This window comes from Aulostomus chinensis, chromosome 13, assembly GCF_037954235.1.
Source record: "Aulostomus chinensis isolate RoL2024-O1b breed Wild chromosome 13, RoL_Achi_v1.0, whole genome shotgun sequence".
NCBI lineage: Eukaryota > Metazoa > Chordata > Actinopteri > Syngnathiformes > Aulostomidae > Aulostomus > Aulostomus chinensis.
Window position 1 is genome coordinate 17496929 of NC_141332.1, and position 27828 is coordinate 17524756.

General features: G+C 41.2%; 3 protein-coding genes across 3 annotated transcripts; all 3 read left to right on the forward strand.

The window, feature by feature from the left end:
- Window positions 1-6092: 6092 nt before the first annotated feature.
- LOC147251216 (LRRN4 C-terminal-like protein) lies at window positions 6093-10618 on the forward strand. Its single transcript, XM_086221719.1, has 2 exons — window positions 6093-6258; window positions 6893-10618. The coding sequence occupies exon 2, from the start codon at window positions 6895-6897 to the stop codon at window positions 7675-7677; it is 783 nt and encodes a 260-aa protein (XP_086077845.1). The 5' UTR covers window positions 6093-6258; window positions 6893-6894; the 3' UTR covers window positions 7678-10618.
- A 146-nt stretch (window positions 10619-10764) lies between these two features.
- On the forward strand, window positions 10765-13160 carry tstd1 (thiosulfate sulfurtransferase like domain containing 1). The gene is made up of 4 exons (XM_086221720.1): window positions 10765-10912; window positions 12149-12277; window positions 12735-12897; window positions 12991-13160. The coding sequence occupies exons 1-4, from the start codon at window positions 10900-10902 to the stop codon at window positions 13043-13045; spliced, it is 360 nt and encodes a 119-aa protein (XP_086077846.1). The 5' UTR covers window positions 10765-10899; the 3' UTR covers window positions 13046-13160.
- Window positions 13161-13975: 815 nt separating this feature from the next.
- Window positions 13976-25910, forward strand: top6bl (TOP6B like initiator of meiotic double strand breaks). The gene is made up of 14 exons (XM_086222671.1): window positions 13976-14289; window positions 14468-14591; window positions 15691-15744; window positions 17928-18049; window positions 18177-18260; window positions 18348-18403; window positions 19866-19934; window positions 20110-20302; window positions 20390-20516; window positions 24444-24602; window positions 24683-24804; window positions 24905-25015; window positions 25425-25523; window positions 25612-25910. Exons 1-14 carry the CDS (start codon window positions 14269-14271, stop codon window positions 25657-25659), a joined length of 1389 nt encoding a protein of 462 aa, XP_086078797.1. The 5' UTR covers window positions 13976-14268; the 3' UTR covers window positions 25660-25910.
- The last annotated feature ends 1918 nt before the right edge of the window (window positions 25911-27828 follow it).

Below are 27828 nucleotides of genomic sequence, written 5' to 3' on the forward strand. Positions count from 1 at the left end.
ATTCCCAGCCTTATAAATAAATATAGCGGTAACGTATCAAGTCATGCATGAAGGTGACGTGCAAGATGTGTTCTGCTCCGGGCTACGAGCTTTAGCTATTAGATAACTCTTTACATTGTATTACTACATGAAAAACAGGTTTCGGAAACTGAGAAGAAGCCTGCATGTAGAATAAGTATTAGTGTAACACTAACACGTGGTACTTTCATGAAGTAGAAGTGCATACCCATAGTGAGCAAAACAAATTGAAATTATTGATAATGCAGAAAATAGTCATGGTGACTTATTATTGTATTATTATTATTATTATGAATACTAATATATAAGAAGCAGTTCGTTGTTTAAACTATGTGCTACATTGAATAATGTGAATTAACGTATATATCAGCAAAGCAACAGTCAACATTTTCAGATAAGCACAGGGGAAAGAGATTTATGTCCCTCTGAAATGTGTGGTCTAAATGTACGGTATGTTACATGAAATTAAAGTAGCAGTATTGTGATTATATTGAGAGTTGTGTTTCAGTGAATATATTTTTGTGAGATGCATATTTTAACATCTGTTATTGCAAAATCACGGGTGCCTGTTGTCACTTGTAATATTTAAGCGTCATGATTCAGAGCTTGTACTTAATTAAAAGCAGAAATACTACAGAAAAAAAATGATCTCACTGGACAAGGCAGCAGTAATTGAAGAGGCTGTTTTGATGAAAGCTGCACACAAATGTTTGTTTCCTCTCTTTTATCTGTGTTATGTGACTGGGCACCACTTGTGCCTTTTGCCATTCAAAAAGTTCCATCTATTCATCCATTTTCTACTGCTTATCCTGTTAAGGGTCACGGGAGGGGGACGGGGGCTAGAGCCTATCCCAGCAGCCTGAGGGCAACAGGTTCACCCTTGACAGGTCACCAGTTCATCACAGGACCAACACATAGAGACAGACAACCATTCACACTCACAGTCACACCTACGGTCGATTTAGAGTATCAATCAGCCTCGTCCCCTCTTGATGTTTTTGGACTGTGGGAGGAAGCTGGAGTACCAGAGAGAACCCTCACAGGAACAGGGAGAACATGCAGACTCACACAGAAAGATCCCGTGCTTGAGCCGGGACTCAAACCCAGAACCTTCTTGCTGTGAGGCGACAGTCCTCTGGGGCAGCATAGCGGTTCAGTGCTAACCACTGAACTGTTATGCCGGCCCAATTCAAACTTCATTAAACAGAAAAAATACTTTTATATAAATAAGAGAAAACAGGTTTTTTTTCTTCAAATACACACCACATCTCTTTTTGTTTTTGGCTGTTAATTTTGTCCTTTATTCATCTCTTCAATGATAGTAGTGACAATAGCAACTATGCACCACTAGGTGGGGCTGCATCATCATGTAACAAGTTGCTCAGGCTCACTCACACAACAGCACAGTATGAACTGACGTTAATCAATGCTGACATCCCTCAATGTAATGAAAATGGAAACTAATTTTTAATAAACCTACTACGTTTTATTGCTGTTTTGTCAGGAAAGGCTATGTCTCAAGATTGTATCATATTTTGAGCAAATCAGCAGGCCTTTTTCACAGTAGGTAACAAAGTACATGTGTAAACAGTAAAATTAATGATGTCTGTATGTTATTAATTTCTTTGGGAGTTTCTAAGTATCTTACAAGTGAAAGCACAGGAGTCCGACACTCCTCGGACACTCCTACTAAACATTTTGTAGGTCTATTTAAAAGTTCTGGTGGCTGTGGAGATTGTAGCACATGATCCTTACCAGTTCTTTAGCCATCAACCTCTTCATTGACGCCCAACAGATCTGCATTAATTAGCTCTGTACATTTATCTATTTATTCAGGTTTTTCCTCTAGTTTGACCCCCACACGCAAGTCACAGAGCTACCGTCAACGTCATTAGTAACACCTGCGACTGTCCTGCTGTCAAAGGTCAAATCTCTGCTTTGAAATATGATCCCATGTTCATGTAGCCTCATCATCACAGCGTCATAGATTAATGTCACACATGTATAGAACAGTGGCACACCAATGATGTTATAACCGACTCCTGTGCTTCTCCTTCATCCGCATCAACCAATCAAAACAACTGCTGTTCAAAAAAAGGGTCTATTATGTGGTAGCAATAGTGTCTATTTATCATGCGTAATCTTACTGAGAACGAAAAGAGAACTCTGTGAGTGATGAGTCAGGGGGCCTGTTCCCTTGTTATGATGTAAACCAGCTGTTGTTTCAGTGCCATTTTATTTCCACTATTGAGCGACATCCAAATGGCAGGTTATGAAGTTGAAAATGGGGTAGTAGAATTAAAATAAATTGTGATTGACTGAAGTTTTACGAGATGCACTCACAGTTTGTGTATTTGACATTGTGTAATCTATTTTGAAGAGGACGCGTTCTCTTACTCATCAGAAAACCTCTTAGCCCTGGAGCAGAGACGTGTAAATGCACCAGGTCTCAATTCATCTGGCATTGTGACAAGAAACTGATCCAAGGAGTGTCAGGGGGCACTACTGACGAGTCGCTCAGCACCGTGAGTTGATAAGCTATCCATTGTGTAATACTCTAGTAATAGCCTTATGTTGATATTCAGGGATGACTTTCAAATTGAAGTGAGATTGAATCAGACATGATGGTCTAAACGGTTTGGAACATTTAAAAAAAGGAGAAAGAATTTCCCTCATTTCAGATGAAAAGGGAGTAACAAATCAACAAGTCTATTTGATGTCAGGCTGAAAACATGTGTTGTCCCCATAAGCTGCCTCAGCAGAACCGCTTGATCATGCCAAAATGTGTTCTGTGGTCTTGTATAACATAGAAATTGGGCCTTTTGCCATTGAACCAAGCCAAGAAAGTTTAATATATCAACAGCAGTTCACTTCAACAGGACAGATTCAACCAAATATCCTTTTTGCAGGATGTTTCCTCTAATTAGCATTCCTCTGTTTCACTTATGCTCTTATAATTATCTCACTAACATGTGTTGGAGGAATGCAGGAGTTGCGATGGAGATGCGACACCATCACAGGCATGTTTCCAATTAGCCCTTCTAGAAACAGCGAGCCTGTGTTGCTCATTCAGGCTGTACGTTGACTTTTTTTTTGCTATTAATAGCGGTTTATATCACATTACAGTGTCTGGTTACAAGACTCTTTGAATGAAGGGGGTTGTCAAAGCCATGCAGCCAATAGTAAAGCTTCCTGTCTGAATGGGAATATTTGAAATCCTTAGAGAGCTGCATGGAACGAGCATCTGCAGAGCATAAGTGGGATGTCAAGAGGCCCACACATTTCTGGCTCTGGCTAAAGTGCTGTTGTCACCCTCGAAATGGAGGCGGGAAATGTTAACATGTGGGGGTCCTGTTTCAACTTGGTCTGTGGGTGTAAGGAAGTTCTTTCCTTAAATGGTGAATTTTATTGAGTAAAGAATGATGAGTTTCTTTTTAAGAATTCAGCTTTCTGGTAAAATTGTGAGGTTATCTCTATAATCAAACGATGGCACAATCTGAGCAGCGTGCTGAAACTTGCTGCAGTGCTGGGAGACAGAATGTGTAGTGGCAGGCAAGCTATTATCCGGAGTAGCATGACTCACTCTGGGTTCCTTTATTCCTTTGGGGCCTTGAAATCACAGTTTGCACAGAACTCTAGCAAACCGGCCTGTCCTCTGGCAGCGGAAAATCATAAACCCATCTCTAAGGAGATCGCCCGCCTTTAAGAAAACTTCTGAAGCTCAGTTCAAACGTTAGCACATGGGGGTATGTCAGAAAATCACTAAAGACACAACACCCATATCAGTGGTGCAGTCTGTCTAGATTATGACTCCTGTGCTCTGCATGATTTCACCTGAGAGGTGAGTTTTATCTGGGAATAATCAGCTCGCCCATAACTACTACCAAAGAAGGAGCTGTGTGCGTTATACACGGTGTGACAGGAATGAAACTGCGTGTTGTTTCATGCAATATTCTGTACGAAAATGTCCACAGTATGTCTGGAATAAGTGACGAGGACATGGTGACAGGAACCAAAGTTGAAATGGATGATCACTTAACAAATGCACTGTTTGGGATTCTTGTAAACACTTTGCAGATTTGTTGTGCCCTCATCGTTTCCTGTGTTTAATAAGAGTAAAAGATTAACTGTTTATTCTCTGATGCAATTTCAGCCTAATATAATCACGAGTTCACTCATACCAATGGCACAAGTCTGCAGCATCTATACCTCTCATCATGGTTACACAGAAAATATTTATACTTGGACAATCAGTCAGTCATGGAACAGAAACAACTGATGACAGGATCCTCACAAATCAAGCGTCTGTGTCCATTAAGGCTTATTAAAAAGTTGGAAAAGTCATGGAATTCGAAAATTGCATTTTGCAGCCCTGAAAACATTTCTGAAAAATAAATGAAAACGAATTTCTTTTAATTGTCCTGGAAATTCACTTCAAAAAATCCCTACATTTTAAAAGAAAATTACAGGGTGGATTTATTTTCTACTTGTAAACAGAGACTGGTCATGAATGCATGGTCATGACAATTTTTCTCTAGGAAAAGGTCTTTTAAGAATTAAGAGTTCAAATTGCGTCGAGGTGGATTGTCTAGCTGAGGAAGAAATAACTTAAGAAGTCACAGCAACCTGTACCACCCAGTTACAGGTAATGGAAATTTATCAGCTCCTACGTGTGTGTACGCAGGAGGACACACTGGCTGGAAGAGATGCTTGTCTTTTATAGCTTCTAAAATAAAAAAAACGTTCAGCTGGGAAGTTACATTAAGAGACCGGAGAAGAGTTTTTCTTGGCCTACTTGGATATAAGTGTTTAAATCAGGGTTTTTACTACCAGCCTTACAATAACAGGCTTTTTACTCTCAACCTAGAATTTAAAAAAAATGCACTCTTTTCTCATAAACTCCCACTTAATCAGAGAATGAAACTGGTTGAGATAACAGTTTGCCACACACTCAGCTCTAGACACACTCATGCTTGTTTTATGTCTGGAACTTTGCACAATTTGCAAAAAGCAGAAATGTTTTACGTCTGCTCTTTCTCTTGGGGGGAGGGGGTTGGTAGCTTGTGACACATTGGATCTCTTTGGGATTTGCTCACATTCTCAATCCGCTTCTGGACAATACATCCATGTATGCACACAACTGGATAAACAATATATCCTAATACCATATTTTCTCCCATTTAAGCACATATGTCACGTTCAAACAGCACGTAGCTCTATACTTTATCCATTTGTAGCTCCATCATGTGGCTGTGCATGTCTTAGAGTTGATTAATTTTTCAGTTATTTATGTGTTCACTCAGCCTCCTTCTTCGTACAGAACTAGTTTCCTCCATAGGAACATAACTTGATTTATTCAAGTAAGTGCACTTTCTCATAACCTCCTGTAGATGTAGTTTGCTTTATGTTACTACTTGCACTGTTTGTACTGAATGTATGTATGAACTTGGACTGTATTTGCCTCCTTAAGGCTAAAGGAAGGCCTAAACTCCTAAAGTTTTAAAGCTGAAAAAGAAGGAGCCTTGTCCTGTCTTTGCCTCTCTGCATTGCGGGTACAACTACCAAAGAATCCACCTACTTTGCCAGGGTTGCCCCATAAAAGGATGAGACGGACTTAATCGTTTCGCTCCAGCTTCAGTCACAATGGGGGCGTCAAGAGGTGGAGGGGGTCTATAATAAATACACAGCCATGCATTCTTCACCCCCTACACTGAGGCACACATAAACACACAGTGACGTGACCTTGTGTCCTGTTCACAAGAACACCTGTGGAGTGTGTGGGACATTTTTTAAAAGGCTTTTAAAATCCAAAATAAGCTACAGCAACAGATTACACAAACACATACTGTAACAAGAACAAGCCTGCCTCATGCTGCCACTAAGCACATTAATATGCAGGGCAGCACATGGTGACTCTCCCCCCACCACCACCACCACCCGCCTTTTTCTTCTACCCACGCAAACATCCACACAAAAATAGTATAAAAGTAGTACAATAACTGGAAGCCCTGTTGAGAAAGACGGAGTGGCAAAAAGTGAAAAAAGACAGAGAGGGGAGTATGAAAGAAGAGAGGGGGAGGGAGAGACACCAACGGGGAGAAAAACAGTGGATGTTGAAAAGGAGGAGGAGAGTCTGAGGGCAGCAGCTTAAGACGGTGAGAACTGCAGGCGTTGTGATTAAACGCTGCAGACCGAGCAGGGAGGGAACAAGCAAGAAAGAGACTTAACACCATAAAGCAGGTACAGTGAACTCTTTCTCATCTTTATTCAGTAGTTTTCATTTTCTCTGTCAATACAGGAACGTGTCTGCCAGCTACTAAACAACTGAATGCTTTCTTCTTCGTAACCGATTTGAATAGAATCAAAACTGAATGCAAATACACTTGGGCTTCCATTCAGCTCCCACAGAAACCTTTGGGTTTACTGCCAGAAGGGCTGATGGGGTCACGCATCCTCGAACGCTCACTTTTGTTTACCTAATTCAGTTTATGACATGAACACAGCAAGTGTTTGGTTACATATAATGCCATTTCCAGTTTGTAAACTTTGGTAAACAGAACCTTCAAGCTATTACTAACAAAATTTTGTTTTGTTTTGTTCCTCTGGAGAACCCCCAAAAATGACCACAACATCTCAAAGTGTTCTCAGAACCATAGTTTATCGAGTTTAGTCAATTTTTTTGCTTTTACGTTTTCAGGCAGGGACTAGAAGGGAAAAATAAATTTCTTGATTTCCGTTCCACCATTTTAACTGGCGTGAAGCACACTAATTAAAGTGGGTGAGGATGCGTCTTTATTTGATTGGTGACTGATACGCAGCTGTATTATTTTTATGATTGAGTTTAAGTCGTCATGACTGTCATTTCTACCCACAGAGATGCCATCACCGTGCAGAAAGTCTACTCTGCTTCTCCTTTTTCTGAGCGTCTCGCCTACCCTCAACTCCCACCTCTTCGCTCATGCTGCCTCTACCGCTCCCCCTGTCACCCGTCCACGGATCAAATATATGACCGTAGCGGGTTTTGATGACTATGACTATGACTACTCAGACAACCAAAACACTCCAGATGTCATTTCCACCATGAAGGCTCCAACATTTTTCCAGGAGCCCGAGCTCTGTAAATACAACCCTTGCCTGGAGAACCAACAGTCCTGTGAAAGTCTTTATCTAGAGACCGGGTGCCTCTGTCCTGGGATCAGTGGGTTGGATATGGTTCCTCATCCACCAATCATAAAATCTCTGCTGCCGGTCACCAAAGGGGGCGACAGGGGGAAGGTGGAGGTCCAGTGGTGCGCTCCATCCTCTGTGGTGTCTGCGTACAGAGTGGTGGTAGAGGGTCAAGGAGACACCCTGGATTTTGCTGATTCCAGGCGACGGGGTTTAGTGGGATCTTTAGAGGTTGGAACCAAAGTCTGTGTGGAGGCGGTGAACGCTGCAGGACACAGCAAGCCCTCAGAATTCTCCTGTAAACGCTACGACCTTCCTCAGTCTTCAGACCATAACCTTTTTGCGTGGGTCCTCGGGGGAGGAATCGCCCTCCTTGTACTCCTGATCCTAACAGCCTTGATCATCTGGAGGTTTAAGATGTACAAAAAGGCAAAGAGAGACTCCAGTGATGGTCTGGGGAACCCTTCTTATAGCACGGAGGGAACTTTGTGACTCAGTCAGGACAGAAAATCCATCTCCTCCTGTCAGACACGCTGAGACAGGAGCTACAGCGTGAACATGAACACGTTTGATAGATTCATCATAGAGTTGAGAGGTTGTTACGCTCCTGTTTCAAGGAGGAAACATGAGCTGATATCTTAATGGACTAACAAAAGACTTAACTATGATTTTCGTACCTCCAGGTTTATTTGCTGGCAAACTAAACTGTTGGTCTTGTATAGCTTTTGCTTTCGTTTTTGTTCAGTTTTGTTTTTTTAGGATAAAGAGTGACACTTTTTGGAATCAACTAAACTGTATTTTAATAAAACTGGGTCAAAGTCTTTAACTATTTTTTTGGGGGGGTGACAACTCATAGTAAAATGTCTGAAGCTCATTCTTGTGAAACACACTTTTTCATCTGGTGTTCTTACTTGGTCCGGTGGAGGGGATTTTTTTCTGTAGATGTGACATTCTTGTGATTGTGAAGGTCTTTGGTCATGATTCACTCCGTTTCAATTACCATCGAAGTATTCTTTGTCTCAGCATTTACATTTGTTACCGGCTGAGGAGGCTGGTTTTCACCAAACACTTTTGTACATGATTTTAAAGAAAATATTGTTGTATAAAATCAATACATTTCCACCACTTCACCTCTGTTTCTTCTACATCTTAAAAAAAGGGGATGTATTCTTTTTCTTTTTTTGTCTTTAACATTGAATTTATTCCATTTACCTCTTTTTCTAAGGATTAGACAATTAATATTTGTTTTAATATATACCTCCGTTATTCCATCAAGGAGGGTTACAAGTGAGAAACTGACCGAGGTTAGATCAAAAACTTGGTTATTGTTGATCTACTGTCAGATAATGCCTCTCCCTCTCTCTCCCTCTCTCTCTCTCTCGCTTTTTCACCCTCTCCCTCTCTCTTTTGGTGTGTGTGATGGATGATCGTTTACATTTTCATAGTGTCGCTTGCTCTAACACGTATTAACCCTGAATTTCTAAAGGGTTGCACAGCTGATTTGTTTAATTGCAACACATATTTTCATATGGGGCAGTGGTTCATGCTGTCGCCTCACAGCAAGAAGGTTCTGGATTCGAGCCCCGGCTCCAGCACGGGATCTTTCTGTGTGAGTCTCCATGTTCTCCCTGTTCCTGTGTGGGTTCTCTCTGGTACTCCAGCTTCCTCCCACAGTCCAAAGACATCAAGAGGGGACGAGGCTGATTGATACTCTAAATTGACCGTAGGTGTGACTGGGAGTGTGAATGGTTGTCTGTCTCTATGTATTGGCCCTGCGATGGACTGGGGTGAACCCCGCCTCTCGCCCAAAGGCTGCTGGGATAGACTCCAGCCCCACCCACCGACCCTTAACAGGAGAAGCGAAAGAAAATTGATGGATGGATTTTCATTTTTTATTGGCTAGTTTCATGGTTTTGATATTCCCCTCTGATTGCCCCTCAAACTTTATAGTAATAGAAACAGTCTTTAGCCGGTTCGAAGCATACCGGCTCTTTCAATTTACCCGTTCATACTCATCCACCAGCCACTGTGACACTGTGTAGCCTATCCATATTTTTCTTTCTCAATCATTTTATAACATAATCATAATCATGACAGTTTTACCTGTTTGAGGAGGCAACACTCAACAGGTTGTATTCTTTATAATATCAAGGAATTACTGTTTTCAAAGAGAACAAGTGAGGGACTCAGGACCAGAGCCAGCACCCATTGATCACTCCCACGGTGTTAGCGGTCGTCTCCCAGCCTAAATGTGAGGAGTTGCTAATGAGCCTCTCTCCAACTGAACCCTCCCGCTCCCTCGGGAACTGCACTCTGTTGTCACGCCAACAGCTGACTGAAGCATCCTTCACTCTGCCGGACGGTTTGTTCAGCAGGCCAAACCTCCCTCTCTCAAGTGGCAACAGAAGCTGTCCATGTTGACATCTTCATGTTTTTAACTCTGATGTACAGAGCTGATTGTTTTTTTATTGTTATTATATTATATGAATTAATCATATATATTCAGGATCAGGATTATTCTGACCTCAACACGGTTTAATCCTCTTCCTTGACTTCTGGAATGGATTTGACACATTAGAGCACCTATTTTACCGAGGAATATTTGACACACGCACAGGGCAGTAACAGCTCAGTGAAAATACGCCTTCTCGAAATATGGAAAGACAAACATGTCTGTGTTTTGCTGTTCCTTCTTGTTGCACAAGCTCTCTGTTTCTCCATCTTCATTAAAACAAGATGGAAGTATCACTGTTGGGGGAAGGGTAAGTCATTTGATAGATTCCTTCTGTTCAGAAAAGACTTATAGATACATCAAACTGTTTATCTTCTGCAGTAAAATCCCAGGAGTAGTTTGGCATTGATCTTTCCAGAAAACTGTCATTTCCTTAGAAAAAAATGACCAAAAGATAGTCGTGAAATCCTGTTAAAAATAATGTATTTAGGGATTGCGATATCCAAAAACCCACAGGACGGACTTGCTCTAAATTTCAACCAAGTCGCTGAGAAGGCTAGAGGTTTTTAGAGTCAGGTCTCATCAAATCTGCCATTTTAACTTTCCAATTAGAAGAATTAAACATTGTTGTAAAAGTGGCGCTGTAGATTTATTCAAAAGGTCTCATTTTTGAGTTATGTTCAACACTATTTGTGGTAAATAACGAATGACAATAGAACAGTTCTGTCCTTGTTTCAGCAGGAGGCTACAGCAAGATACACAAATTCTGCCCCGTTAAATAGTTTCTTAGAGGACTGAAGGTTTATTTTGATGTTTTGTGTTGATTTTGCTCTGCACACACTTGAATTGTGCTTTATGGTCACTAAAATAAAAGGCAAGAGGCTTATTATTCTAACAACTAGCTGAGTGATCATTATCAATATGTTTTGTTTAGTTAACAGAAAGGATGAGGAACAAGTGTTTAAAAAAAATCAGCCTAATTAATTCCCAACATTCATAATTTGCTGACAAAAAAATAATATCATGCTAATTGATGATCTTTTTTCATTTCGATTTTATTTTGTTGCTTACACTTTATATAAATAAAGAATTCAAAACACACACATCCAGTTCTCATCAAGGCGGCAATCATATGGCGTGCCCCCAACGTCAACGCGCACACGGAGTGAACGTGGGCCTGAAAAAGGGAGGGGTTATTAGAGGTCGGGCGAGGGCACGTTTGCAGAGCGTGGAGATTTACAAGTGTCTTCATAGCAACCACGATGGCGACCCCAGGTGAGTGAGCGAAATTCCGTTGTTGCGGTACAACCACATTCCGTGTTGACCCGCTGCGGTTGCGTGTTTCAGCCGGGTGTACTCTTACCGACTCGCAGTTTCGTCACTTCCTGGTTCATTCCGGAGGCGATCAAACACAAAGCTGTGTCGTCTGCTTAAATGTCAAACGTGCCTTTGTGACTATAAATGATCACATTAACGCTGTAGTCTGACGACGGATCCTGCTGGAGGAGGACATGTGAATGAACTTCCACGGGATGCGAACCAGCGGCGTTAAATAAAAGATTACAGTTTAAATCTACTGTGCCATCGTCAGATGGAAGAAGTCTGTCCAATCTTTGAAATCTATGAATGAAAATGAGCCTCCTTCATGTTAGCTTGGACTTTTGTTGTTGTTGTTATTAACCAACATTTAATGCGGTCAAAAATGATGATGATAATAATAATAACTAACACAACTAAGTGGCCCTAACTGGCGTTTTGCGCGCCTTTACTTGTTGCATTAACCATCAATATCTCAACCTTTTCATAAAGTTGTATGCTTGTTGTGTTACTTATCCACTATACATGTCAGAGTAAGCATGACTCAGCAGCAGCCAGTGAAAAGTGTGGATGAGCTCAACCAGGAAGCATCCTGTCTCTCAGGGACTGGATGCCAGGGTTACATTTGCAGAAAAAAAATACAACACAGCTTTCTTATAATTATCCTTTGATTAAGTATGAGTGTTGAGCTATAATAACCTCAAACGACCTGAAAGCACAGCAGAAAATTCTGTCGATACCTTTGAACTTGTTGGTGATTTATTACACGACTACATTAATGAATTTGACTTTACTGGTTGGAAAAGTACAGACATGAGTGAGAAAATTTAAGGAGTGGCAAGGCTGCGATTTGAATGTGTGATCAAGGGTTGTTTTTTTAAAAAAATAATAAAAATAAACAGATATTGTTAGGACCAATCACATAGTTGGCTAATGTTCATTTGGCTTGTTTGATACCAGCCTAATTATCTGGATTTCTGCCTCCGTGCTTGAAGTTACAGCACTATCACATTACACAAATGTAACTCATTACGCATTTTTTTTCCGTGTGGAGGTGATGAGAACCTCCTGTCATGTCACTCAAAGCCCGACCTGTGTTTAAAAGAAGTAAACGGTGCAGTGTTTTGGAGGGCTTTCAACACCGCTTTATCAGATTTTGCAAAGCCATTCATGTGTTTCCTCTAACATTAACAGTAACCAAGGAAATCTCCTATGAGGATTTGAAAGCGCTGATGGAAAAGAGCCAGAATCTGCTTCTTGTTGATGTTCGTAGCCAAGAAGAGGTGGATAAAGGACGTATTCCCGGATCCATCCACGTCCCAGGTGAGATTCCTTTACATCTGCTTCACTAATTGGTGTCTCCAGTCCACAAAGACATATTTTTGCCCTTCTGCATCACTTCTTTTTGACACCAGATTGCAGAAAGAGACATGCATTCATACTTAGCACAAAGCTGATGTTGACTGACTGCTAACAGCAGCCACACCAGTAAAAGAACTCTGCAACAACTCTGTCCAGTAACCACATCTTCTTGATTCAGCCATTTGCTCAATAATCACCAAACTCTCCGATTTGAGTTAAAACCAACTATAACTACTAGCCGTCAGTTGCCATTAGCCTCATGCTAAGTGTACATGGCTGAGTCCATAAGTAACACAAGAGGAGGGGCAAAAAAGTCTTTGTGAGCTCAAGATACTAATTTGTAAGTACTTGACAGGCAAAAAACATTTTTTTGAGGCTGTATTGCATTGAAATACTCTCCTACATGTCAAAACTTCAGTTGATACAGTAGAAGCTGCTTTGGCATTGGAGCCAGAAGAATTTCAGGCAAAGTACGGAGTCATCAAGCCGCTGCTGGACACCTCACAGCTTGTGTTTCACTGCCAGATGGGGAAGCGTGGGGGAACGGCCACACGCAAGGCCCACGAGAAAGGATACTTGAAGTAGATAAAAACTGTTGCTCTGCACATTAAAACTCATCCCATCATACAACATCTGTGTTGTTATATAATTTGTGCCTCTGTTTTATGTTTCAGTGCTCGTAATTACACCGGAGGATACAAGGAGTGGTCTGAGAGAGAGGGACACTGATCTAAAGAAGCGTTTGTATCCATCCAGTTTGATGTTTGTTAATCCTGATTTCTTTTTATGCTGTACATTCCAGTTATTTAAAAATGAATAAAGTCACATTTACTACTTGCTCAGATGACTTTTTTAAACCCTTTGTGGTTTTTACTGTATAAATAATCCTGCTCTGAATTAGCATTTATAGTGAATCCACACATTTATTTAACATCCTGCCAGTAGTATACTTGACTTATACTCAACTTTAGACTAAAAAAAAGAACTCGCCGGGGGCTCAACCAACACTTAATTAAATTTTGAAAAAAATTAAAATACTGTATGTCCAGGCTCTGCCTGGTATGGGTTTTTTTTGCCCGTGGGTTAGTTTTCCTCCATGTTTTATAAAAATGGACAGTTTTGTTTTTTTTGCAGACAGAGAAAAAAAGGAAGTAAAAACAAAACATTTGGTAGATGTAATAGTTTCAGAAATGAGCCCTGAGAAAAACCTTGAGAGAGAAAAGTGAACCTTGTACACTCCATGTACAAATATTTACTGTAATACAAGTATGGATGGTTTATAATTGACAAGACACTGGATAATATCCCTCAAGATCTCAACCAGATTAAAAAAAAAAATACCTGTGATAATATATCAATAATAAAAATACACAGATGAAGTATATTGAACTCTGAATGGGGCCATTCTGCATATACCTATGTTTATTTTGATGTTTATCAATTATTTTGCTGGAAATACTAGGTTGTTTTTTTTAATAGTTATGTACAGAACCCTTAAGTTAGTGAGATTCTTTTTATATTGCTATTTTTTAAGAGAGATTTGGGGGATGGGAGGGTCAAAATATAACTTTCCTTCAATTTAGCTATGTTGAGGCCATGAGATAGAAGTTATTCCAACAATTTTACATGTTTTGAGGCCATGAGATATAACGCTGCATTCTAGGGGGCCCTAGAAGTTGTAATTTCCAAGACCCCAGTTTATCATTTCAACTTTCAACAAATTGTAACCTAAATTTAAATAATTTGTGACCGCAATATAAAACCTGTTCTATGAATGAAATTTTAAATTATTTATTTTATGTAAACCTGGTATTTTATATCAGTACAGCTGAAGCGAAAAGGTCACTTAAGGCGAGGTTACAAAGCTGGGATAGATTTTCGAGCTGACATTTTCCTCCACATCCTCCTCTCTCAGCGGACTGCACCCATTTGACTTCAGTCCTCTACCAAAGATGCTCAACGACATAAAACAGGTAAAATAGTTTTTCTGAACAGAAACTTAAAGTTTATACATAAGAATTAAAGTTTTTGTTGCTGTTGTTTTTGTTTCGAACAGTGGTGAGGAAAAAAAAAAAGTAGCGTGAAAAGTTTGAAGCTAATGACCAGCTTAGTATTTAGCTTGCTAAGCTAGTAGTTTGCAATTACCTGCAGGTGTTACGGCTCGTCATGCTCGTGGGGAAACAAGCACGAGGGCGTGGTATGAAGACCTCAGGAGGGCTTCTGGTCCTGCTGTGGTCTGAAGCTGGACCTCCTGCCCACTGTATTAACTGCACTGGTAAGTTTTGGTCCTACCAGTGGATAGAAAATGCCCTACTGCCGGATTTATGACTGCGCCAGAAGTCATAAAAAGAACAACTTGTTGACAACAGTGAACGATTGAAGGCAGATGTGGCCACCGGGATAAACAACATAAAGTACAAGTCAATTGTTGTCACGCATAAAAATGCAGAAAACTTGGTCCAATGAGCAGAAAAGTGTAAGCACATTTATCAGGTGATTCAAGACAGTCCATTTATTTTAATACACCATTATAAAGTTACAGCTCTGGAAAGGAAAAAGAAACAAATAAATGAAAACAGAAAACTAATGTGTTTTGAGGCTATGTAATTAAATTTTCTGCCTCTTTGTTTCATTCATGGCCATTCATTTAGTTTGGTTATTTTTTTATGTTTTTGAACAATTTATAGCATTTTATTAAATAAATTAAGGGAAGAAATTATAACCTGTGACCTGAAAATAAATGAATTGACAATTATTCTAGAAAACAAACGATTATGTTTATCGATTAGAAAATATTGCACCAATTATTTTTGTGACCAATCAGTCTGGTCTATGAAAATCACAATCTGTATCAAAATTTCATAAATTTCAGTTGGATGTTACTGTAGCACATAGCTTACTTTGTCTTTCAAAAACAAACATTGGATTTACTTAAATTATCATTGATTTTATATTGCCATCTTGTTTAATATATTATAATTAACAGTTAATCAGTCATTCGAAACATAACAGGTCAGTTTTGTTGATCATCCTGTTGTGTAATTGGCTAATCCGTAGCTGTGGCTGCAGTGTGGTGTGACCATAACCAGAGCGGATTTCCCTCATCATATTTTGATTATCATGATAAACCAAATAAAATATTTGTTTTGCTGATTATGTTTGTGAAATAGCACCAATAACACTTAATCACTAAAACAACAGCTAGATATTGATATTAAAATAGTTGTGTGTGGAGGTTTGTAGAGTTAATAGAATAGAATAGCCTTTATTGTCATTATGCATTTCTGGACAACAAATGCACACAGAGTAAAACGATAAAATGACTTGTGCACAATACAAAGCCATCTCTAACAATTATCATATTTGTGGTGTAGTTGCAGCTGCCGGGCCCTGGTGCAAAAGGATTCAAATGGAAGCACTCCGACCTGGTACACACACACACACATCCACATATCTAAAATACACACATCTTCAGCATTGGTTTGCTATGTACTATAACCATAGACCGTATCAAAGAGCATATGTGGTTCAAAAGTGAAGCCAGTGGTGAAGAACTTCTACTAGAGGTTATAAACACAGGAGGAGGGGCTGTGACCCACCAGCTCCCCCTCCCCTCGATTCATTACCAAGACCTCCTCCTCTCCTGCATTCTTGTGCTCAAGTTGGCTCATTACTTCTGATAACTTTCAGGTGGTGCTCGTCGCTGTCTTTACCCCAACTGATCCAGACTGCTCCTCCACCAGTTGCTAGCTCCCAGCTTTGCTTATTCTTCCACCACCCCCCACTTGCTTGGCTTCCTTCCACTCTTGCCAGCTCTCTCCCACGGTCTCCTGCCATGCAGGCTAGGGATGAGGCTTCCATGCACACGATTCACCCAGGAAGGGCCATGCCAGTTGTGGTTCCCCTCCCCTGCCCCAATTAAAAGAAACTATAAAAAAAATGTTGTAAGAGACATTCAGAAAACTTTATTTATTCCCGTGGGGGGCAATTAAGGGAGCAGAGAGCAGTACAGTTGGTTACATAACAACATACATAAGGTAAGGGAGTCCAAGGAAGTCTATATCTCCTGAGGTTAGCAGCAGTTGCTTTGTGAAGTGCATGATAGAAGTAGTAGTGCAGTAGAGGTAGTAGTACACAACCGGTCGGTAGCATAATTCCATTAATGAATGAGAAGTACTTTGCAAATATTGTGGCATGTACAGGATGAATCGTTGCATGAACAGAATGTAATTATAGTTGCAGCATATACAGGAAGTACAGGTGTACACTAGGTGTGTGACAAGTGCCAAGTGGTGGGTGGTACTAGGGGTCAGAATGCAGGGAGTTCAAAGAGTTCAGAAGGAGGACAGCCTGGGGGACAAAGGTGGATCTCCTCCGCTGAGTCCTGTAGGCCGGACGCTGAAGGCTGCGACCAGATGGCAGCCTCTTAAATGCCGGGAAGAGAGCGTGAGAGGGGTCCTTCAGGATCTGGGCAGTCATGCCGCAGACATGCTGCTCATACACAGCCATCAGGGAGCAAATGGGAAGTCCAACTATCTTGGAACACACCTTGACAATACTATGTAAGTGGTTCTTCTCCTGCAGGTTGATGGAGTGGAACGACCATTATGAATGATAAAACTAATTCAATAAATGTGTAGAAGAAGGTCAGAAGGATCTTGCTGCTGACAGAGAAGGAGTTCAGTTTCCTCAGCAGGTACATTCTCTGGTGGCACTTCTTCAGGATCACCTCCGTGTTAGAGGAGAATCTCAGTTGGTCGTCAAAGATGGTCCCCAGATATTTGTACTCCATCACAGTCTCCACCAATGACCCATAGATAATGGTGGAGACGGCAGCAGCTATCTCCCTCTGTCTTCCAGAGAAGGTCACCACTATCTCCTTGGTCTTGCTGACATAAAGCTCCAGCTGGGAGGTGTCAAACCACTCAACAAACTGCTGCAGGGCAGATCCATGGTGCCAGACAGGAGGACTGTGTTGTCAGCAAACTCGGGGGACTTATCCTACAGGCAGAGTTTCTCCACTCTGCCGTTGTGGGTAGTTCACATCATGATACTCTGCTCACCCTGAGGTTGCCCACTCTGTGCTCTCCGCTACCACTCCTTTCGTGTCGTCATGGTTGACTCCTCAACCGCAGATTTGATGCGGTGGTCTCCATTCGATTTCCCAATTGGCTGTGTGAGATGTTGCTAACTGGACTAGCGGGGCCCAGGTGTGGCTGATCTTTTAATTAAAACTCAGTGCAAGGCAGGAAGTGGGTGACATCATGTAATAAAAAACAATCAAAACATGCTGATGAAACATTCAAAACAACCCAGGTAATATAATACACAGCAATAATGAAATAATAATTATAAAACCATGTCAAACACTGAAACCCAACCATTAAAGCATGCCAAAACAAATCAACATAACCAGTAACTCTTCTGCCTTACAACATCTGCTCTGGGGTGTGTCTGCCTGTGCGTCACTCATTTCCAGCTTCATCATTCAAATAGCATTTCCTCCAGTTGCTAAATGCCAACATGGTAACAACTAAAAATGGACTACAAGCTTCAAAACAAGAGTCCAAATGCCAATAAGTGATGTCACCTGACTATATTCTCTTTATAGTCCTTACAGAACTAGAGGAGGGCATGTTTCCCTGTGTGGGTCGATATCCTGAGCCTGACCCTGAGGAACTGCGTGCTTTCACCGATGAGCACGGTCCCCTGAGAATGCTGCTGTCCTTCCAGGTACAAATATCAAAAAAATCCCCCTGTTTGTTTGACACTTAAGATTTACAGGAACTATTCTCATGTAGTTTACTGTATCTGAACAGTCACTACTCACTCTATTCTCTCAAATCTTTGCACTGTCCAGATGAATGATGCCAGCTGTTTGGCTTCAGAGTGGGACGCTCGTATAAAGTCTTTCCTGCACACATTCAGTTTGGCGAATGCAGGGGTAGGCTCTGTTTCCCTCCCACTTCTATCCTCTTCTGTATTCATATCAAGTCGGAAGCAAAAAGTCGTCTGCCCTTTATCTTCACAGATTAGAGTTCACCTCAAATTCAAATTCCATCAGAAGACCGTGCAGCAAGAATTTAGGTATGACTTCCAGCGGAGCAGAGTAAAATGCAAGTCTGTGATATGGGATGTTGTTGGAGTGACACGGCAGTGCAGCAGCTGTATTTTTCCATGGAGATCTGAAGCAGGATGCTCAGTGTTCTCCTCCTGTTTGTGTTGCCAGCGTGTCTCAAAGACATAACCAGCTGCCATGCATGCATGGTAATGATCCATTCAACCACAGAACCGCGCATGCACATAAAGTTGATTTTAACATGTAATTGAAAATAACAACCATGACACAAACACAGTGTTACACTGCTGTCTCACATGATTCATTTTAACTATTTTTTGACACGTTTTACTCAGTTCTGAGTATTTTCTGTTGTTTTATATTCTTGGAAGATAATGTTGTTGCACCAGAAAAAGAAAAAAATAGACCACCAGAGATGTCCAGCTTCCTTTTTCTGGGAAATTAAATCAGACACTAATTAGATTACATAATGATGGAACATTTAAGGTAAAATGTCTGTTCGTGGATTATCATAATTATAAATTTGACTTGGCTAATATGAAGAGATTGCACAAATAGATAAATTAAAGTGTTTTAAAACAAATAATTTAAACATCACAAAATAAAGATACATGTAAATAATATTAAAAGATTATAAGCTATTCATTTTTTTAATTTAATTAGATATTGTAATGAAAGTTTATAGTAAAAGTTAATTCCACACACAAAGAATGCATAGCAAAAGACCACATTTTCATAATGCCTTGAAAAGACTTTTACTAGTAGGGGCGGCATGGTGGTGCAGTGGTCAGCGCTGTCACCTCACAGCAAGAAGGTTCTGGGTTCGACCACCGGCTCGGGCACGGGATTTTACTGTGTGGAGTCTCCATGTTCTCCCTGTTCCTGTGTGGGTTCTCTCTGGTACTCCAGCTTCCTCCCACAGTCCAAAGACATCAAGAGGGGACGAGGCTGATTGATACTCTAAATCAGGGGTGTCAAACTGATCCAGTAAAGGGCCGTGTGGCTGCAGCTTTTCATTCCAACCAAGCAAAAGCAACACCTGATCCAACCAATAAGCTGTGAGGACACAGCTTGATTGATTTAAGTAGATTCAGTTGTTGCTTTTCCTTGGTTGGAATGAAAAGCTGCAGCCACACGGCCCTTTACTGGATCAGTTTGACACCTGTGCTCTAAATTGAGCGTAGGTGTGAGTGTGAATGGTTGTCTGTCTCTATGTGTTGGCCCTGTGATGGACTGGCGACCTGTCCAGGGTGAACCCTGCCTCTCACCTGAAAGCCGCTGGGATAGGCTCCAGGCCCCCCCCCCCCCCGACCCTTAACAGGATAAGCAGTAGAAGATGGATGTATGGATGGATTTATACTAGTAAATAAATAATCCAAAAACTCAACGGAAAGGCATGCAATTATAAATTACAACCAGTGATGCCCACCAATGTTTTCATGAGTGTTATCATTATGTTCTTATTTTCAGAGCGAAGATCAAAAGAAAGGTTGTGCAGGCAAACACAGCGGTGATTTTGGATGTCTCCAGTAATTCACAGTCAGTAGAGCTGATGTTAATTTCAAATCATGTACGATGGTTTATGTGTATAATTGTGTAAATTACATTAAAAGACACAAACGTGTAACCAACCTGGATTTTGTTTTCAGCCACACTATTGATACTGGTGTCACAAGCTGTCTGCAGGAAGTGTTCTGTCTCTGTCTTTTTCAAGTCCTCCATCATGTGTGAGGAAAGGGAACTGGTGTCAAGGAGGCCACCCAGCACTTGGAAGCAGGCTAACACTCAGTATCCCCCCTGATGCCATGGACCGAGGTCTGTTTGGGGAACTCAGTGTCCAGTTGGTCCTGTTACTGACCCCATGTGTGCTGCAGTACCCCAACCTGGAAACCCAACTTACTCACATGCAGATATCCTTTCCTGATGGTGTCATCTAAGATGGACCCACAAAACACACTCGCAAGTACACAGATTTCCTTGACATAGTGTGTGATCAGGTGTTTGTGTACAGCCCCAGTAACGTTCCGGTTACAGCTCCTTACAGCTTCTTCCGGAACCTCCCAGCTCATCTGGACTGTGGGGAACTGGGGCTGCATGGCCTTCAGTGCGCCTCCTCTACAGGTAGACACACACACAAACACGCACACACTGCAGGCATCAATGCACACTCATCACCAGGATGCATTGTGGATCTTTTACAGGAGGGATTGTGAGTTTCAGTTTTCCACTTAGTGTCCATATAGAACAGATAAAACAGAAAACAGGATTTTCTGAAAGACTTGGATCAGTTACATTTAAGAACGATGTCTGCTTTGAACCAGACTAATCTGGAGAACCTGTGTTTACGAAATGGGTACATAGCCATGGCCCGAAGCTGCTCGTAAAAATTTAAAAGCAGCAACAAAAAAAAAAGTTTCCATTACTAGAAGGAGATAAATAAAACCCACAGAGCAGTAGAAGTGGAAAAATACAACACACACAACACAATTAGCTTTAAGCCTAAGAAACTTTTTTTTTTCTGTCACAAAAGTCTCTGGCAGTGAAGTGATGGCTGCCATATGTTACTAATCTGCTTCATGCAAGCTTCATTTACATGCAACTTTACTGCACTGGTGATTTACTTTCATTGCCGCTCCTTCAGCCACACAATCACAGTGCAAGATGGGAGAAACAGAGTATTTGTGTGGAGGAGAAAGTGTTTAATACTGTGGAACAAGTTTACATCCTGTCTTATACAAACAAGATATCAGCTCCGGTGGCAATGTGGGCATATTTGAACCACCTGTGTGTTTACAAAGGAAGGAATGTGCATGCAGCCCGAGGTGAAAGATGCTTGTAAAAACTTAAACAGAACATGATGTTTCCTTTATGTGAAACAGAAGAATAACAGCACAGCAGATGTTGAAAAAGAGAACATGTGGACAGAAACTTTAACTGTTTTGGTCAAAGTAGCTGTAAGCTCTCCTCAATGTGACATCACTGCAAGTTGTTGCTCAGGCAGTGAAATGACAGCGGCTGCATTTTAGTAGTCTCTCTTGAGTTACATTCATATACAGATCATGTGATTTACTTTCATCGCCATCATTTTGCACTGATGGAAGAAGGAGCGTTACAATCACACTGCAAGATGGCAAAAGTTAAAGAGAGGAACTAAAAATGCTGGTTTGATCCCAACTCCACCCCCTGTCTAAGTTTGAGAAAATGATTAAGATTAGAGTGAGGTGAGTGTTGACAGGAGTGGGGAGGGTCTGAGGAGGCGTGTGAGTGTGTGTGTGTGTGGGGGGGGGGGGGGGGGGGTCATCCTAGCCAGGCAAATATTAGCGGGACTCTTGATCTGTTTTTGGAAGTTGAGACTTCCTCTCTTCCAGAATCTTGTGAAGGAAACATCATCCTGTCATTTCAAGCTGTTGGGTCCTAGATTTCAGTCCCAGCTCTGCATTGTCTCCGTTCACAATGCAACATTTGGTCTGTTTATCACTCACATAAGTGGTGATGGGATGAAAAGTCTTGATTGTGTCACCAGTACAATGCCCTGATCTGGCATCGGATCAGCCACCTCCTTCATGAGAAAAGAAGCAGGCTGCCGACGTGATTGCTTCACAGCTGAAAGAGCCCAAAGTCAAATCAAGAGAGCATGAGAGCAGTCTTGCAGTCGTGAAAGATTCCCACAGGTTCTAGATTTGATCAGATGTGTTTTAGGTCATAAAAAAACCTTCCCAGGCCACTCAAGGACCACCAAAGTGAACAGCTTCCCTTCATAAGCAGATGTGAAAACATAGCTTAATTGAATGACAGCTTTACAAAAAAGCATACTTACTCATTATTGTCTCTACTGCCATCTGAATGGGAAAAAAATGATGCAGCTTTTCCAGAGGAATCGGTGAAGTAATGTTTGGCTCCACACTGGAGAGTTTTAGTGTCATGTTGCACTTCTTTGTTTTCAGATGAATAACTTTGGAAAGTCTGTTTTCACAGTTGTCAGAGGTCGCATCAGACGTTTCAGAGCAGCACAGGATGCACGTGAATCCGGATGTCTGTCCAAATGTTTATCTGTGATCATTTTGATCGAATAAGATTTTAACAGATCTCTTTGGACCATGGGGGTGCGCAGTTTAGAGGGTACATCGGGGCGAGTATAAATCCAGCGCTTGCTTGCTTAAACGCAGATGTGGAGCATTTTGGGTTCAAAAACAAAAAGGAAAGCGATGATTTAGACAAAAGTATGGCAGTTTGCAAACTGTGTCACACAAACGCTAAGTACTCTGGAAATACCACAAACTTGCAAGCCCACCTAAAACGTCATCACCCGGACAAGGAAATGCTAACTGAGACCGAGCCCAAGAAGCTGCGGCACGACCAGAAACAAATCACGCTGGACAATGATGGCGGTGGTTGCCACAAGTTCCCATCTTCTTCACCGAGGTCACAGAAAATTCCATTGCCTACTTTATTTGTCAGGATTTGAGACCTTATTCTGTGGTGGAAAACACCGGCTTTAGGCTCATAGTGAACGCTATGCTATAGTCACCCACGAATTGAATTATTGGCGGCCATGGTTCATTTTTCATTAACCTGGTGGCTGGACTGGCTAGTGGCTACCTCATATGTTCAGTATCAAGCTAAAAAGCTACCAAAGAAGGCCACTTGCTGCATTTAAACTCTCCATTGTTCACTTTACTTTTCAAGAGCTTGTAAGCTACACTTTGCACTCAGTTTCAATAAATGAAATTAATTTTCTCACCACATCTTTGATTCATTTTTTTCCAGCATTTGCAAGCTGCCAGTCAGAGCCATATATTGTGTAATTGATGCTTTCAGTTTAATGAATTCAATCCAAGTCAATGGAACATTCACAAGATGTCACCAAAATCACTTTGTCCCTTTAAAATCTTTCAGAAAATAATGTAAGTGTATCGAATGGTATTGTGAGCTGAATATCGTGATATATATTGTATCATGAGATGAATATCGTATCGTATGGCGGGATTAGTGTATTGCTACAGCCTTCATCTTTTGATACAGTGGGTGAATCAACCAACTTCAGTTCTAGGCTTTATACATTTGTGTTCAGCTAAAATTGGACCAGGTAAACCTTGTGTTTGTGGTTGAATATGTGGCCAACTTGTCCCACATTTACTTTCAGTTTGTAATCAGTTGAAGATGTGACTTAAATGCCGATGATGTAAATGACAGTTATTGTAAATTTGATTTGTATTTATAGAGTATTAAAAGTCAAGACATTGGGCATTGTTATTTAGATCACTTTTATAGTCAAAAAGTGTGTAGATTAATTACAGTTAGTCCCCAATGAATGCTCAGTTAATAGTAAGAGTAGTCGTCCGGAGGAGAAAGGATTTAGAAGGTTCAGGTTTTTCTTCTTATCTAACTCTGGCTCTCACTACTAAGATATTGATAATATTTAAGCTGGGCCAAAAGCCCAGGATCCATAAAAGGATTTTAACATTGGAAAGACTCAGATTAGATCATTTTGAATGTTTTGTCAGTTATATTTCTTCCAAAGCATTTTTAACTGGAAAGCAGAAGTGTATGGAGGGAAATGGGACTTTTTTGTCATGAAGTTCACTTAAAAGAATTTTTTGTTGATGTTGTTAATGTCGGTTTTCTTGTAATCCCGTAATCTCATTATTGTAATGATAAAATGAAAGAATTGGTCTGATTCCTTATTAACTGGTGTTGCATAATAGTTTTTTTTTCTCTCCTTGTCGATTAATCCACAAGCAAAACCATTTTAAACCGAAGTAGGAGCTGTATTATTCCTTGAAACGGTTAATATACTATAAGTAAAGGTACTGTAGGCGTGAAATGAGGCTCTTACGTTTTAAGTCGCCGAAGTTTTTTTTAATCTACCAGAAAATCTGTTAACTCTTGAAGACCACAGCATGATGAGGCCATTCCCGGCCCAACCCAAAGGCATGACGATTGGTGTGTAAGCTACAAGCTAGTGGGGACTTGCAATGTGATTATTAGTGGATATTATCTGTAATAATGAGTCCCTTTCATTTGATTCAAATTTTTTCTTCTCTGCAGATCTTTTCCATAGCAGCAGATTGCTATACAAAGTAGAACGAGAGAAGTGTGAGGAGCCGGAGCAGGAATCAAGCTGCCCCCCCTTACAACAGAATCTCTCAATGTTCCTCTTCCTGCAACACAGCGACCCCTTTACCTCCCACCCCTCGGATGTTGTGGGTGAGAGACATGCAGCGTGAGTAATCACCACATACCTTAATGTTTATGTGCCTGCGTTAACTGAAATATCTGTCCCGTAGCTACTGAGATGCTGTTAGAGCACCATCTGGAGGACATTCTGAGTAACAACAGGCAGGTGTTCTCAAATGCCCTCCAGTACGAGTTGAAGAAAACACTAAATGCCCAAAAACACAGAAATCAGGCAAGTAAAGTGTGACTAACTCTCGAGAGTGTGTGTGTGTGTGTGTGTGTTTGTACATACAGCAGACTAATAGTGTGTTTCTGTGTGTGCGATATGAAAGGAGCAAGAGAAGCTGCGCTCAGCTGCTGAAGTGATTCTCAGCTCAGCCATCAGCATTGTGAGCTGCAGCACGAACTTGCACTTCAGAAACGCCTGCCTGACGAGGATGAAGGTGGGAACTGTTGCAGAGTTCATACGGTCCTGAAATGACTGGAAAAAAACAGAAGAAAAATTCTACTAGTTAGAAAATTTTGGAAAAGTCTGAAGCTGACTATGAGAGTGTTTGTAATTAACTGAGACGTACCTCATTGATTTACTCAGGTAGGCCATTCTGTTGGAATCTAACCAAGGAGACATTTCAAAGAATGTACGATCATTAAAACTTTGCTCACGGATGTTGAAAAGTCATTGAAATTTATTGGTAAAAAGTCTGAATATATGATTTATTACAGAGGGCAACATTGTCAGCATAATATGTTAAAGACATGACTGATAGCTGCTCCGTTATTAATAACACTTGCGGTGCCTTTTTCCACGTATGACAAAAGTCAGTTATGCGTTGATAATGTGTGTGTCGTCAGGTGTGTGACACTCACGAACTCTCCGCCTCCTTCCGTCTGTCACTCCAGAGAGTGACAGCATGGAGATTTGTTCCCCGGGGGAGGTGCCACGCCACTCAGGTGAGCCTTCTCGTTCGCTGTCGCCAACCAGCGACTAACACAAAAAGAGGACATCTTACTCACTTGTGTTACCTTGTTGTTCCGACAGTTTGAAGAACATCCTGACACTGATGAGTTCGCCAGAGCAGAAATCTGATCTCAGCCGTGTTTTGAGACGTGTCCTTGTTTAAGGTTGTTGTTAATGTTCACATGGACATGAATAGTTTTACCATGTAGAGCTGTGCTTGTAGAAAGTGTGTTAGCAGTAAAAAAAAAATCATTTAAATTCAAACCATACATGTTGTAAGAATTTGTGTGAACCCTCAAGGTTGAAACATAAAAACATACAAAATGAAATGGCATGTACTGTGATGATATCAATATGTAAACAACCTCATGCGCATTTGTCCTCATCTGTTCTCTTATCTGATGTATGCAGACAGTCAGACTGCTTTATATATTTATGCAAGTCGTGGTATGAGGTCTGTGAATGGAATGAGCCAAAGCAGGAAAACTAGACAGAAGTATTTGACTGGCCTGAGGGTCAAAATTCAAGAAGAAACAGTCTCACGCTGAGACTTAGATGGCAGCAGTGGCTGTCGTCTGTTTATCACTGCTGAATTATTACCTCCTCCAGTTGGTGGCATCCATCATAACAGGATTATGCAAAAAGTGGCCTGTCCCCAAATAGACAATGGCTGGATGGATGGACTCCTCCTTGTGGGTAAACCAGATCCATCCCCAATTTGGTCAGAAACAACTGGGTGACAGATTTCTGTGACGACTGTGAGTTCTTGTTAAATGGCGTCACCGTGGCGATGCAGCTAATTTCACCATAATACATGGAACTTGTAACTGGACACCATGGGATCAGATCTTTTCCAAACCTCACAGTTGATGAGAGGCCTAATGACATCAGCTGAACTTAAGTCCTAGCGGCACCTAGTGGTTATATCAAGTCAGCTTAACAAACGTAGTTTATAAAATTGTTGTTGTCTCCATGGTTCCTGTGACTGTTGTTCTGCTCTGTGCTTGTAGCATCTGTTGCACATTTGTTCTTCCTGGAAGAGAGTTCCCTCCTCTGGGGCTCTCCCTGAGGTTTCTGCTTCTCGTCCTCTGTTTTCAGAGTTTTTCCTCACCCAGATCAAGGGTGGAAGGACAGAGGATGCCACATCTTGTGCAGATTAGAAAGTCCCTCAAATCAAATTCTGATTAGATTGATTTTACATACAGATATTTGATTGAAATTACACTCTTGTCTTCATGTTGTGATTACCGCAACATGATCTCTTTTAACTGTTTGTTCTCTAGCACCACCTTGTGGACGCAGGATTTGATTTATGCACCACATGTCACCACCATCTAGTCCTCTGACATATGAGGGAGTGTAGGGGCCTGATCATCCCTGCTTGAAGCCTTAATTAGGGCCCAAGAACCAAAGTGTCAGGGGCCGAGAGCTGGATTTCATCGAGTTCTTGGCCCTCTGAGGGCTCTCTATAGTTGCTTCCTGATGTGGATCCTGGCTGCTACACCATTTTCCCAGCCTTGATAGATGTGGGGGAACAGTCTCGTAGTTGTTAGAGTGGATATTGAAGCTGAAGACAAAGAGGGGCTGATGGAGGCAAACTTCTCTTCCTGAAAACAATAAACTGTATGTGGTCAGTCTGTGTTTGATTCTAAGAATGTGGTCTGTGATTCAGCCCCTGAAGGCCTTAGTGAGTAACAAGCACCAAGACACAAATAGAACCGCATCCCACAGAAGAGCAACTTTCGGGTTGGTTGGCAGAATGTATGCAGAGAACTCAACGGATGTTATTACTAAGGCTGAGCCACGGACACACAACACCATACACAAATGTATGCATGCTAGAGCTCAAGAATGCAGAATCGGGGAAAGTCAAATCCTTAAATGGCAGAGAACTCCTCTCCCAGTATGTGTGATTGTACACAGATGGTCCACAGGGTCCAGAATATCAACAACTGGGCCTGCGTGTTCAGTTCCAGACAGAAACATGGTTGGAATAAGCCTTCATCAACTCATCTGGGACTCCTCTCAGCGGAGATGTTGACTATACTCTTGGCTCTAACAGTCTGAGGAGAGTAGAGCAGGAAAGGCTTTAATCTGCTCTAATCATGTTTGAGTTCTTAAGAACCCGAGACCCTTCAGTTGCAAAACATTTGGTTCAAAGTACATTTTAGGTTTTGTTTTGTTTTTTAGTTGGGTTTGGTTTTTTTTGGTTTTTTTTTGTTTGTCTTCACAGGATATGGTCTTTATGTTTATGTAACTTCCTGTATGGGTCACTCTACAAAATCGGTTCGAGGTCAA

Coding starts and splice junctions, on each gene's coding strand:
- LOC147251216 (XM_086221719.1), top strand. CDS start 6,895: ATGCCATCACCGTGCAGAAAGTCTACTCTGCTTCTCCTTTTTCTGAGC.
- tstd1 (XM_086221720.1), top strand. Junction 12,278..12,734: donor CGGATCCATCCACGTCCCAG/GTGAGATTCCTT, acceptor TCAAAACTTCAG/TTGATACAGTAGAAGCTGCT. Junction 12,898..12,990: donor CACGAGAAAGGATACTTGAA/GTAGATAAAAAC, acceptor TTTATGTTTCAG/TGCTCGTAATTACACCGGAG.
- top6bl (XM_086222671.1), top strand. CDS start 14,269: ATGCTCAACGACATAAAACAG. Junction 24,805..24,904: donor CCCAAAAACACAGAAATCAG/GCAAGTAAAGTG, acceptor GCGATATGAAAG/GAGCAAGAGAAGCTGCGCTC. Junction 25,524..25,611: donor GGAGGTGCCACGCCACTCAG/GTGAGCCTTCTC, acceptor TTGTTCCGACAG/TTTGAAGAACATCCTGACAC.